At 39.5% G+C, this 14,266-nt stretch overlaps 1 protein-coding gene and 1 non-coding gene across 3 annotated transcripts; both read right to left on the reverse strand.

Moving 5' to 3' along the window:
- Nucleotides 1–943: 943 nt before the first annotated feature.
- TRNAM-CAU (transfer RNA methionine (anticodon CAU)) lies at nt 944–1,015 on the reverse strand. Its single transcript has one exon. It is a non-coding gene; the product is annotated as a tRNA-Met (tRNA).
- Nucleotides 1,016–3,698: 2,683 nt separating this feature from the next.
- Nucleotides 3,699–12,650, reverse strand: Ntan1 (N-terminal amidohydrolase 1). Of its 2 annotated transcripts, XM_069061828.1 has the most exons (6): nt 12,457–12,650; nt 12,334–12,399; nt 5,123–5,305; nt 4,461–4,669; nt 4,252–4,413; nt 3,699–4,206 (listed from the first exon to the last, which is right to left on the reverse strand). In XM_069061828.1, the coding sequence occupies exons 1-6, from the start codon at nt 12,641–12,643 to the stop codon at nt 4,081–4,083; spliced, it is 933 nt and encodes a 310-aa protein (XP_068917929.1). In that variant the 5' UTR covers nt 12,644–12,650; the 3' UTR covers nt 3,699–4,080. The 2 variants fall into 2 exon arrangements, with proteins under 2 accessions (XP_068917929.1, XP_068917930.1); XM_069061829.1 differs by lacking the exons at nt 12,334–12,399; nt 12,457–12,650 and adding an exon at nt 10,221–10,401.
- Between the last annotated feature and the right edge of the window lie 1,616 nt (nt 12,651–14,266).

Consider the following 14,266-nt stretch of genomic DNA (forward strand, 5'->3'; position numbering starts at 1 on the left):
AGACCCGGGAATATTTTTTCAATAGCAGTAGCGATACCATTTATTATTGTTCCAGCTGGATAAAATCCAAGAACTATTTTTTGTAAGCTTAATGGTAACGGGTCGAATGCAAGAAACTACCCCAAAACATGAAATGATGGAGGCGGCAGAAAATTACTTCATTTTGTTTAACTCTCTGTAATCTGCAAAAATTTGAAAGAAAATATTTCGCAAAATTTTCTATCACGTTGAAAGCTTGACTACGCTCCTGCGTAATTCTACACTTCATTCGTGATAAATTTCCGAAGAAAATAAACCTTGTCCTTGGACTCCTTGGCAGCGCCAAAGCATAAGTGCCCCCTTAATTAGCCGCTTTGGTGAATTTTTGGCTTCTTCTCGTGGCTCTTATTAAGCGCACCCGAAATTGGGGGGCTTTGTCATCACAATAACTCTACGTAATAAGAGGGATCATTAAAGACGCCATTTGTTAAAATTGCTGAAATGGAGCTTTCATCGATTGAAATACTCGTAATTCAGGTGGGTGGGGTTGCATGTTGCTCCGCCGAAACTCGAAACTCGAACAGACAAACGTCTGAAAATTCTTTACGTTATTTCCGGTCGGGGAATCATAAATCCTAATTAAGACACGGAAAATATTTTTCGCGGAACGATTTTTACATCCGACGTGAAAGTGTTCCCGTCGGGGTCACGACTACCTAAGTGATAAAATGGCGTAAACGTGACTCGCCGACTGAAATAAATTAAAATAGGCTGCTGTTGACAGAATTCTTTTATTAAAGTCGATTTCCTTTACCCTAATTAGCAATTTCAGTACGCCGAGATTAAAGGATTGTAACGAGTTTCTTAATTAATTTTGAGTTGATGACGTCGTTCAGCGAGCTATAAGGGTGCATTACGATTTATTGATTAAAATAAATTTTAAAAAAGAATTAAAAAATGTAGTTAGCAGAGCGTGGTTTCGATCCACGGACCTCTGGGTTATGGGCCCAGCACGCTTCCACTGCGCCACTCTGCTTCGTGACACAACACTTCTCAGTACTAGCAGATACGGAACACTAGATGAATTGTATATTTTACATGAATTTTTTATTTTTTTTATTTATATTTTAAAAAAATTCTACATTATTCATTTTTAAATTTATATTCGAAAAAAACAACAGAAATCTATTGAATGACGTGACCTGCATTGTTTTTAATAAAATCACAAAAATAGCGCCATCTGTTAGTTGCACTTCTCAATGTATTAAAGATATCTGTAAATACTGAAAAAGTGAAAAGAGGAAATTGTGACATATTTTATTAATATCTGTGAAAAATCAATGAGTGATTGATAACTATCAGGAAAGTAATGACATTTACTGAATTAAAAACATCAAAGAGTCGTACAAATGGAATTACTACATCCACACACAAACACATTAATTAAAAAACAAAGCAAAACTAATAACTGTCGGTTTCCAATTATCGGTTTTTACTCTTGTTTAATTATTACATTACGAATTAAGTGTGTTTGTTTTTCCAGAGTTGATAAAAGCAACCCATATTTTTATCTTTTTATACACTTCTGTTCACGGAAAAAGCATATAAGTCTTGAGAGAGATTTTTGCGATTTTTTGGCTGTGTGAAATTTATTTGATGTTGGTTTCCATGTTTACCCATATTAAGTTATCAGGTAAGAATTTACAAACGAATTTTGATTATACCAGACTTAAAAGAACCCACAATACACCTTGAAAATAAAGAATAATACCTATAATGTTGATAACAGTAACATTAGAGGCGGCATTAAGTGCACTTTTACTTCGATTGAAATCGAATTATTTCAATTATCTGCCCTTGACAATGACAGTGACATCAGGTACTCGTAAATCTGATTTATTTCCACCTTCTAAGTAAATGACACTTTATAGGTATTTGTGGTAACTAAGTAAATGGGTAATTACAGGCAGAGCCCTGTAATATTTAACAGGCACGTAGAAGAGACCTGTAATAGTTATTACAAGTCTCATCAAAAAATAAATAATCAAAACTATGTTTATTACAAACACAAACAAATTGAACTATCAATTGTTGCAATTACATACGTTAATAATGCATTTTGATCCGTTTCGGAAGTATTTTCATATCGCTCCTGGGATCGAATCAGTAGAGAGCCGCACTTGCAGCGTTGGTAATTCCGTGATTATTTTCTTGCATTTCAAGAAAATCGCCTTCAAAGTCTTCATCGGGCATTAAAGCCATTCTTTCTTTTCTTTCTTTTTGCAACAAATTTCACAAAACTTCTGACAGTATTTTTGTTGTTTATCTCAACACCATGACGACGTAGGTATAATTGCCCCACCGCCTTTCCTTACAAAATTTTATAAACATAAATAACAATTAAAAAACGAAATTTAAAGGCTGAAGGTGGAAATAAAAGTTTGTATGCAACTCGCTTAGCAATTAATCTTTACTGGGCTTACTGGCTTATGGGACTCGCTCCTTACGTCGCTCGTCCAACAAGTGCCAGCGCGCCCGTAAAGATTAATTTACCAAGCTTGTCACATAAATAACTATTACCAAGCAAAATGTAAGTGTATGCTTTTTCAGTGAACAGAAGTGTACATAATACTTAGTTTTTAGATAAACTCGGTACAGGTTGCAAAGACACACTTGTCATTTGCAACAGCATTTTTTTCATATTTCTGAACCAAATAAAGGCACAAAGGGACCAGAAAATCATAGTTTGGGTTGAATATTTTCCATATAAGTACAGTTTTAAAGTAATTTCAAATGACTAATGCCATAAAAGTGCTGTTGCAAATGACAAGTGTGTCTTTGCAACCTGTACCGAGTTTACATTTTGTTTGTACCAAATTTCAAATTTAAATTTTTCCGCCTTGACCGTAGAGGGTCTTGACAAAAAGAAATGAACGGCCTTGTCTCTTCTTTATCTGTCACTTGTCAAACTGAATTAAGAAACTGCCCTGATGTAATGGTATCTCAAAGTTGTGGTATTTTCTTTACAAGTTCAATTTAATTTCAGTATATTTCACTTGAGACATCGTACAGATTGGTCCGTGGATTGGTTCCAGTGGTGACAACCAACACATCCAAAAAGTAGCAGGTCGGTTCACTTCGGTTTTGTACGTGATGCACCAAAAGGCGGGAAAATACGAACTTGAACATCCGTCATTACTTTCGGTTGCCAGAGTGACGTATTTTCAAAATAACCTCAAAGTAGGTACAAAGATGAAATCTTTTTTATCATGTTAAGATCCGTTCTTTATATCTACCGCTCTTTTCTTTGTATACAGCTTCCACATCAATTTTATCTGTTTATGATCTATCAATATTGCATCATGATCAACACGCTTTTGCGTTAGCACTTTTTTTCGCGTAAAAATGAATTTTAACGTTTCGGGTTATTAATGCCCGATCGATTCCAACAAACCTTTGGAACACGCAATTTTATGAAAAATATTTGATGAACATCGAATTCGATGTGATGTTTACTTTTCCAATCATTTTGCTATTTACCAAACAAACAAAAAGCTTTATTATACCCGTCGAGTTATGGAAAAGCTGTACAAACAGACCGCGTGTACAGGTTGGATGTTTGTAAAATAAATAAACCGAAAAAATAAAACTTCTTGTGTGCTGTTCCAGCCGACTTTTGCGATGAAATGTAAATTTGTGAAGAAACAGAAGAAAGTGGGTTAAGCAATAGCAATAAGTATTTATTATTCAACAACCCAATTAACAAACTTAAATAATGTAATAGTGTCTTATTTTTTAACAAAAACTATTTCAAGTTAAATTTATGCATCCACTGGCAGTAAAACTAACAATTACAGTACAGTAACAAATCATAATATTCGATAATAAATCAATCAATCAATCACAAAATATATCCATAAACATTAACTAGAAAGCATCTTGGAGAAGAAAACACGTCGGAATTTCTCTAACATATTTACAAAAAACGTACAACTCATCTTAAGTTCACTTGCAGTGTGTATTAATCTTACTAAGATTAAAATAGAACTATATTAATTTGTAAAAATATATCTAAACAACTCTCTCTCTCTCTTCGTCGTTTCAATATCTGACCGGCGTCCAGATCCCGGAATGCTCATCTCTCCGGAAATAGTGGGGGCGGTTGTCTCTGAACACCGTCACAGCGGGGAACTGGTTATCCTGGATGTACTTCAGCGTGGCCCTAACCTGCGAAAAAATCGTCACACGCGTCGACGCCGCCTCTGTACTCACCTGCATCACAAAATGGGGCGGCTCCACGTCGGGGGACGTCGACAAGTGCTGCAAGATGAAATCGTCGCTCTGCTCCAGCCACAAGTCCACCCCTCGCAAGGGTTCGTAGTTGAACGGGCCGATCCTCAACAGGCCCAAGCTGCAGTCGTAGATGTCCAAAACCTGGAAGGCAACGGTCAAAAGCGGTACCGAGGGGCGGGGCACAGTACTTGTGAGACTCCGGTCAGGTATCTGGAGCACCTGAGGGCCTGGTCCGGTCCCTTGTCCGGAAACGTCGCCGGGAATATCTCTCCGGTCTTGGTGTTCACTCCTATCCCGTAGATGATCGGCCAGTGGATGCCTCCCCTGATTGTCGTGTTCAGTTCGCCGACGCAGGCGAGGGTCAAGTCGATCTCCACGGGGTGCTTGTGGAACGACGCTGCAACAATAAGTCGCTGTCACCTCGAGACGAACCAATCAAAAACATTTCTTGACGGAGATCGATCAAGCTGCCCCGTCACGTGTGCTGGCACGTGACGGACACGAGCCGCATTTTCAAAACTGGACTGGACTTAAACCGGCGCGCTCGTTTTCGCCGTGGCAACAACAAAGACATATTTGTGAAGTCAGCGACGTATCATTTAAATAATAATGAATTTATGATACCGCTTGTTGACGTTATAATCGTGATTTATTGCTAAATATCTAACAAAAGGATACAAACACGGCCGATAAGCCAGTCGTTCGAGTGAACGACGATTTGTTATTTTTAGGACTAAAATCGAAAAAATCTCTTAGATAAGCGGCGTCTATCTCGACCGAAACGCATAAATCCAAGGTCTAGACCCGGGACTGAGACGAAGATAATCGCGAGAATTTATTTCGGACTCACTCATCACGTTGTAGAAGAGCTCCTCGGAGTAGTGTCTGGCGTCGCTGAAGCCTCCGATCAGCTGGAGCTCGATCCGGCCCTCGGGGTAGCCAAGGGCGAGCTCCTGGACGCGCTGCACCATGGTGCAGACGGCCTCGTCGGTCCCGGAGCCGTCCAAGTGGGCCAGAGCTACGGCGCCCGATCCTGGAACCAAAATTAAAAAATAAAATGTGCTTAGGAGACTTAAGATGCATTTTGGTGTCATCCAAGCTGAAGCAAAAATGATTATTGTGTAGCAGAGTGAATTATTCAGGAGTCGTGAACTTTTCAGATGGAAGAGTCTTAGATGAAGTTCATTGTTCAGAACAGGAGAATTTTATTGTAAACACATTTAATGTTGTATGTGACACACTTATGAGTAAACTAAAAATTCCAAGAAGTGTTGATCGGTCCATCAATAACATTTTAAAATTATTCTTTTAGTAACTCGACAATGATGGCGAATCTTACCGAGAAAATCATAATGAATATTTCTGTGATGACACTCATGAAATACAAAAACATAAAATAAACAGTTGCACCGAGAGATTAGCAAACACATCAAAAGGTGTTGGATTTTGTTGTGCGTGTATAATCCTAGAAATTCTACCTGAAAGGGCCGTTACCTCCCCCCTTGCAATTGTAAATTTAGCTTAAGCCTGTACACCTTTTACCAACATTCGAGATCTGTACCTCAACCAGCACACTTCGAACGGAGTGAGCTGGTAAAACGTTAATAAATTGTTATTATTATTAACAAGTCTTTATTCAAAAACATTCGACCTCACCGGGTCAAACAGTGCGGAACAAACTTGTTGCACTTTAATAACATTACGTGTTAATACAGCTACTGGCGAAAGGTCTTTTTTTACCTTAAAACGGATAAAAAGTGATTTAAAGAATTACATTTCATATATTTGGCAATCCTACAAAGGAAGTCTGAGTCGGCAGACAAAATAATGTAGTCATAAATAAATCTTCTCAAGTAAAAAACGTGAAAAAAGAACGTTGGTGGATGTTAACAGCAAATAAAATTGTCGTACCGGTGTTTAAACAGCATAGTTGTTTTTTGGACCGCCCTCAAAAAAAGTACCGAACGATCGAAAAAAAGAATCGAATATGCCATGACTACAGTGTGATTGGAAAATGGTGAGGACAAGTTGAATTTGGCGCCATAAATTATAGTGCGTTTCGTGTTTTGTGTGTGGCAGTTTTGCTTCAGAAGAGCATCGCTGTCAAGATTTATCCATAGGTTTCCGTCAAACCAGGGTCAAACCCATTGTCTTGATTTCGTTTGTCAATTGTCACCAATTTGCAATTCCCCAGTAGATACGCCCATGATCATATCAAGCTTTATTTTTGCTGTCAATACTTGTTACCAACATGACAAATTATTCACTAGGCGCCAAATTCAAATTGTCCTCATTCTTTTTCAATCACACTGTATATCCTAGTTCAGTTGGCAGCCCTCAAATATTACTGTATGTGAGAGACGTCAAGTTTTTCTCTTAGTCAGACGACTTTACATATGTTTCTTTGACAACAGTAATATTTAAATTAGTGCTACCAAGTGAACTTACTCGATTTTTTGGATCGCACAGTCGTTTTTTAGTGTGGGAATTTTTTTCACAGCGTGAAATTATTATCTGCTTGTCAATACATAATGTCAAACCATATAATGATATTCATTTGAATGTCATAATGACATACTTTACCATACTAGTGCGACAGAGTGTCATGCAAGGTTAAAATTTGTATTTTTGTCGTGACTTCACCGATAGTAAATTTGCAACAGCAGCATTTACCGTAATCTCGATGTCTGAGGAAATACTTTCTTGGTCTATATTGTGTACTTTACCTTGTGTGCCTTTTGGCAGTGATCATAGAAGAGTGACAGATAAAAAATACCTATCTCCAGTTTACTATCTACTTTGACTTGTGCAATACTTTTTTTTCTCGTTTGATAATTATTTCTTACGATAATAATTAATAGTAAATAAAAGATTATACGATATTCGTGTCGTAACTTTATACATACTACTTATACCATAAATAACTATTATCTTGCAGGAGAACTTTATTTCATCTTTACATACATAGGTACACTTGCACTTAACCAAACTTTGTTTATTTGCTTCAGAAATATAGAAAATACAAAAATTATTTTTCGTAAAATACTTGACAGTGCAGTTGTATTATTACTTTCACCACTGTATTCACTAATTTTATATAAATCATTGTAAAATGTGGACATTTCAGCATGGTGACGGTTTATGACTCTTAACTGGTCACCTAAGTTACGCAATGACTGTAGTAGGTAATGAATGCCACCTAATTCTCAAGTGTTGTTAGTTATTTTTTTTTAATATGTAATTTTATTTACAGAGACAGTGACGCTGCAATATACCTAATCTTCCCACTTCTATTAAAAAAAGGTTGTGTTGGATAAAAAACTTAATATTTTCTAATTTTTGGCTTTGTGTATAAACTTTCCCGGTTATATACTTAATTTGACATCTGTCAAAGATGACCTCAAAATTTACAATCAATTAATTTTTTTTTTAAATTTTGCCCAAACGAACACGAAAAACGTTATTCAATATTCGTGCGCTGTCACTTTTCAGATATTCGGCCTGTTTTGCATCACTCGGCTAACGCCTCGTTCTTCAAATTTCGGCCTCATACCTGAAAAGTAATTTGACAGCGCTACTCACATGAAAATAACTATTCCTCCCAGGCCTCGCGCCTTTTCGCAGAACTTCACCGGCCACCTCATTTTCTCCTCCCCGGAGCGCACGATCGTTGTTTTGTACCCGAAAGCCTCACCCGCTCCGGTAATTATGATTTAGGTGCGTTCGTGCGGCTTATTGTTATTTTCCTGGGCCGTTCATCACTAGAACCGCTCGTTAAAATTACCGAGACAAGTCGGCAGCCGCACCGAACGCGAGATTTGTTGTAGTTTAAACGGTGTCTTCTTTTTCCTGAAATATCACCGTTAAGTGAAAAAGTGCCTTAAGTAAACGTTACGGCGCACTCGCAACGCCCGTAAGCTTCTCGCCGGGTGTGAAACTTTCAACAGTAAATTTCGTTGTAATGCTGAAATATCGCCGATTCGGCGCCCTCCCGTTGATCTCTCTTTTCGAATGCAGCAGCGGACCCTCTGGAGAACCTTGCGGCGCGCTCAACTCTTGCACGAAGACGGATGTGGACGCTACGCCCATACGCGAATGCCTACCCGTTAAACTTATCATCTCAATGAAGTGGTCATAAATAACCGAAAAATTTTTTGTCGCCTTGTCAGGAGTTTCGTCACCGCACCGATTTACGATATTTATCAAAACGCCGACGATCCCGTGATTTACGGTCGTTCGGTGTTTCAGATTAAACCGTTTTGGGATTCTCCAAATTTGAAACGCTTCCTCGGATCGGCCATAAATCACGCGGGGAATTCGTCCGGAGTGGTTCATGGGAGCTGCGCGAGAACGGTGCTTTTACTCCTTGTCGCCTCCTCGGCCATAAGTCATTGTCGTTGCGTCCTGTCAATATTAAAAGGCGATTTATTCGTTTTGGTGTAATTGAAAGCGACGGACACCTCGCGATTCGTCGATTAAGATAATTGATAAATTTCAGCCTACAAAAAAAACTCTCACAGACAGTTTTATTTATTGGACGCAGGTTCGTCATGCACGGTCATCGAAGACAGTTTAAAAATTCATTACTCCGCTTCGGGTCAAGACTTTTTGTGGTAGTAATCTCCTAGATGAGCAACGAGATAATTTGCAGTTGATCGAATGAAAAATTGGTAAGAACGACGTAAGAGAAATTAAAAATCGTATTTGTTGTAAAATGGGCAGATTATGTCGTGTCAGTGTTTTGATTGATAGAGAAGGATGTGAAATTTATTAGCGTCAACTGTACTTGAACCTCTCAGGTCACCTTCAGTATGGTTGTACCGTAGTGAAATGAACGACGATAAATTAATCTTTTTAATGTTGCACGAAAAAATGTCGATGCAAAATGCTCGACAATTTTCGATAAGTTTTTTGAGAATTCTAAACAGATCTATGGGATACATAAATGGGAAAAAATTGCGCCATCCGCTTTATTTGAAATTTACTACGTATCTTCTTAGTGGACAGTTAAAAAAATGTATCTGTTGGTATTATTTGTATACATACATGGTAGCATCAGTAAAAAATTATTTTTTCCATGATAATTGAATTTCAGTGGTCTTTGCTCACTGAAAATAGTGAGCAAAGATGGCGATTCAATCACTAGTGAGGAAAAAATATTTTTTGTACTCATAGCCTTGAAAGCAACGCTTCCAACATTCAACGCTCGCTCCGAAACGAGTGCTTCCCGGTCGACTCGAATGTAAAAATTGCAAAAAACACTGGCCCTTTGAGGCATTCAAAAAAAAATCTGTCTTGATAATAATAAAATTTAGGTCATAAAATACAACTTCCCTGGGTTTTCCTCCATTAAAAAATTACGGTAAGATTTATAATCGTTGAAAATTGTTCCTACAAAATTCACAAATTATTGCAAAAATTGAAATATCAAGTGAAGCAATTGTTTCCAACAACCAAAGATCACTGCCTACTTGGTTTTATGTTCGTTTATGTTTAATGTATTAAAACAAAAAAATTTAATTTAATTTTCGTACAAAAAATATTGAACGAACCACTTGCATGAAGACATCTTCCGTTCATTCGCGCTTTAATTAAAGGCACTCGCTCCTTCGTCGCTCGTGCTTTAAAAAATGCGCTCATGCGGGAACATCGTCTTCCCGCACTTGGTTCGTAAATAACTATTCTCACTAGTGAGTAAAGTGAATGTTTTGCGAGTTTGTCGATAGATGGCGCCAAATATGTTGTACTGAAAGTTTTTTTAATCTGTTTTTAAAATACTTTCTGAATATTAAAAACTAAAGCTTGTCTTATTTTTGGCTTATTTAAATTTTCAACCAGTTATTTTCGAATTTGATTGGCTCCTTGACGAAAGCGAAAGAAGCTAAAATGTTTTCCACAAAAATCATCCTGTTCATTTCCTCATTCTTTAACCGTCAGCTGTCACATACCACATTCCAACTCCTCTTTTCCAGTCGAATGAAGACATGGACTCCCCTCTCCACCTGGACGCAATTTGCACTCGTCGCCGACACCTCCAACCGGAAAAATCAATCGAGACGAATTGACCGACGACCGATTCCTGGTGGAACCCTGCGCAGACCCCGACCACCTCATCCATCCTTGGCAAGTGCCCGATGTCCGTTCCGATAACGAGAAAGAACGAGTCTCAGCTCATAATGCGCGGTTTACACGTATAATTGCAGGCCACGCTTCGTGAAATTAGTACTTGCGAGGCCTCTTCACGCCGTCCAAGACCAAAAAAAAGAACGAACAACCGGAGAGAAAAGAGACGAAAAGGCCACGCTTGGACACTCGTTATTACACCGGCACGCCAAACGCAAAATTGGTTTTTAATTCGGCCACATTGTTGTCTGCGAACGTGCGATCGCGGCCATAAAACACCACGGTCCCCCCCTGTCATTAATTTTCGCCGTTTTGTCTCCGCGGCCATTAATTACCGAAGGCGGACGAAAAAGCGGCGAAACGTGTAATTTGCGGCGATCGCCCGGAAAAGCTGCGCTCGCTCGCGGAAACCGCGCAAATGTCTTTCAGATCGAGAGATGAAATTCAAATGCGCTTAATGGGAGGTGTCGCAACGTCGTAAATTAGCGTCTTGATTTAGAGCCTGATGCAATGTTTCACGATGGCACCTCGAAATTGACGTTATTACGTCTGTCGGTCTGCATAATGCATTGGAAATCGAGGAAACGCGCTTCTAATAATCGGTTCCTGCATAAATAGCGAGAAAGTGAACGAACTGGTATGAGTACGTCCGCACGATTTATGAAAGTGGGCCTGATTTGGAAAAAAAATACGCGACGCTGTTTTAACGCGGAGGTTTGTTCTGCCACAAAGAAGAGAATTTGGCCCAACCTTCCGCCAAAATTTGATCTTCAGTTTGTCACAAATTATAAAAATGCTTCGAAAATATTAACTAATAAACACGATGAACTACGACCAAAATGACTGTCAACAGTTTTATTTCATAACCCCACATTTTTTTGACACTTCCAAACACACTAAAAACAAAAGTTGTCGACATTGTCGGTTGTATTTTCGAGGTAGAATGCAGTGTTGGTGGATTTTTGATTTTGAAACAAATTATACAAACTTTTATCAGAAAAGCTCCACGTTCGAGATTATTTTCTCTCGCATTTTTAGGCAAGTTTAGATTTAATCTGAAACAGAATTTTGCAAAAAATATCTTCTTTTTCAGTATCGTCCATGTTTGAAATTTTCTAATCTGTAAATTTTTTTAAAGTAGGTTTTGATGAGAAACTGTAAAACATCTACCTATGCAAAATTTTGGCTGATTTGTGATGATTCTTTCGCCGTTGCTTCACATTAGATGTTAGCATTAAAATCTCTAATCAGTTGGCACAGCAACAGTCATTGTTATTATTATTATTGTTATCTTTTCTATTTATTTATACTAATGTAAAAATAAATATGTGCCTCTACCTTAACCCCACGCTAAAAATAGCACACTACTTGAACTATTTACTAATATGCACATAATTTGCTGAAACATATTCTCGTTCTTACTACAAGATGCTGCAAAGTCTCACACTGAAGCAATTTAATAAAATAATTATGTTTTTTTTTTATCGCATCGTATACAATTTTCCGTTATTAACTGTTTCATTGTGTGGCACGCAAAACGTCTAGATCTGAATTCTATAGAGCTGCTGTCTAAAAAGAAATCCTAATTACTCATCAAATGGATCCCGAACCGGTTTCGCCTTATTGGGATTGACTGACGCCATGTCCGGCGTCAAAAACACTTTAAATGGGAGTAATCTGAATGCGATTAGTGTGGACAATAGAGTAGTTTTATTAGCCTCAAGTATGCACTAATTGTGTGACAAACACTGGACCCGGCGAGATCCAGAAGTGCAATTTACACTCGACGCGCAAGGAGAAGATTAAAAATGCAACTGCGATCTCGATTCCTCTTGCTGCGTCAATTTGTCAGGTTGTCTACTCCAACCACGGGCGGAGTAACAACATTTGAAAAAGTAGTAAAGAAGTAAAGTTAGGGTTGTTGGAAATGTGACTCACCGGAGTGCCTCACCACCACGATCAGACACGTCGTGACGTCGTCCGAGCCCAAAATGCTGACGTTCTCTGGAACCAGATCAAAAAATGAGCTCTCCCGCCCATTGCTCCTCGACCATCACTTACTGTCATGCGGAACCGTAGCCGCCAGCTCCCTCTGCTGGACGTAGAGGAGTCCGACGGGGCCGATGACCTTGTTGGGGATGGCCAACAGCTGGGCCGCCGTCTCCCTGTACACGGGATGAGCGTGATAGAGGGAGCGGGTGTCCGGTGGGCATTCCTCCTGCAGCACTCCGTTCAGCACCAGCACCATCCTGCAACTGAAAGGGTTAGGAGATCAGCCGAACGGCTCGCACTATCTAAATCGATTCGTTAGCCTCGGCTATCAAGTGGAGGAATCCACCAAGAGAGGGAATTCAGCACCGGAGCAAAAAATATCCATCCCGCATTCAACTATGAAATATTTTTCTATTCAAGTCGGCCAACAGATACTAATTGGATGCGGTGAGTTAATTAATGACTTCATTACGATGAGTTGTTGCCGATCCCCGGTGTCCCATTTTTCCGGAGCGGACGTCCCTCAAGGCTCCGTCCGCGGCCCGTTCCTGTTTCCGGAAAAATGGCGACCCACGCGAAGGCGACGCCGTAAATCTCCTCTTATGATTAATTCCTATCGGGAAATAACGAAATACTGCGGCCGTACAGGTTTCTCTGTTGGTCTCGAGGATGACGGCGCACTTGCACACAACAATTTGTCTCTAGAATTTATAATACCTCCAGTCGGACGTTTTGTTGGTTCGAAAGCGATAAATCGCGCACGATGCAAACGGCGACAGCTCACCTGGCCGATTACGGCGGGGAAAAAACGCCGCCGCCACCACCGCCTCCATCGTCCGGGACGCGGCGCGGACACTCCATTTATCAAGAGCGACGGGCCCCCGAGAATAAATTAACATTGTCTCTGGGACGTCGGGATCGAGTGTGATTTATCGCGAAGCGCCGGGAGAAAATTTAATATCCGCATTTTATGGCTCATCAATGCATCAGCGTGCATCGTTCGAACGTTGCAAACACGGCACGCACTTCCTCCCGGTCCGGGGCTTGATTTATCGTCCGGGCCGGGACGTCGCTACGAGTTTTTTGGGGACGGCGTGCGCGAACCGAATCAACAGGTGGAGACGGGTCGTGGGACCGCACGTTTCGCCCCGGATTCAGCCGGAAACCGCGTCAAGTGCCGTCGACAACAACGGAGAGGTGAAGGGAAGTAGTAAATAATATGGCGCGTTCAAATGAAATCCTGGGCAGGGTAGGCGTTGGAAACCGTCAATTGTTGTGCTTTTTTGAAGCGTAGATTAATTGGAGCATGTTGACAGCTAACCTAAAATTTAGAGCCAAAAAAACTTTCTTTTTTTCTTTCTTTGCAATGTTTTACATTAAAAATAGAATAATTTAACGATTCCTATTCTCGAAGCAAATATATAAGGGCACCCTTTGCTGAAAACAAATATGTTCAATTACGTCCCGATTAAACATAGACAAATGTGATTCTTGTCAAACGGCGGGAAATTCAAACTTTACACTGTTCTAAACGCTTTAATTTTTCCAACGCCTACTCAGCCCAGGATTTCATTGGGTTATGGATCACGCATCAGCTGTTTAAATCTTACGTTTTATACGAGTGGTGCGTTCACAGTCGACTCTCCAACGCCTACTACGAGGTGAAATTTAAAAAAACAACCGATACCTACATAATACCAAAGCAAAATTAATTACATACTGAATATACATACATATTTCGTTTTTAGCCCAAATTTTAAGAAAATATCACGTATTTATCGGAGACCACCTGAATCTGGCAAATTTTTATATTCCTAAAATGAGATTTAAAAAAAAAGAATCTGCACTGAAAAGTGGTATTTACATATCTACTATGGTA

Source organism: Tenebrio molitor, chromosome 1 (assembly GCF_963966145.1).
Source record: "Tenebrio molitor chromosome 1, icTenMoli1.1, whole genome shotgun sequence".
Taxonomy (NCBI): Eukaryota; Metazoa; Arthropoda; class Insecta; order Coleoptera; family Tenebrionidae; genus Tenebrio; species Tenebrio molitor.

Coding starts and splice junctions, on each gene's coding strand:
- Ntan1 (XM_069061828.1), bottom strand. CDS start 12,643: ATGGTGCTGGTGCTGAACGGAGTGCTGCAGGAGGAATGCCCACCGGAC. Junction 4,670..5,122: donor GCTCTTCTACAACGTGATGA/GTGAGTCCGAAA, acceptor TTATTGTTGCAG/CGTCGTTCCACAAGCACCCC. Junction 4,207..4,251: donor CGCCCCATTTTGTGATGCAG/GTGAGTACAGAG, acceptor ATTTTTTCGCAG/GTTAGGGCCACGCTGAAGTA.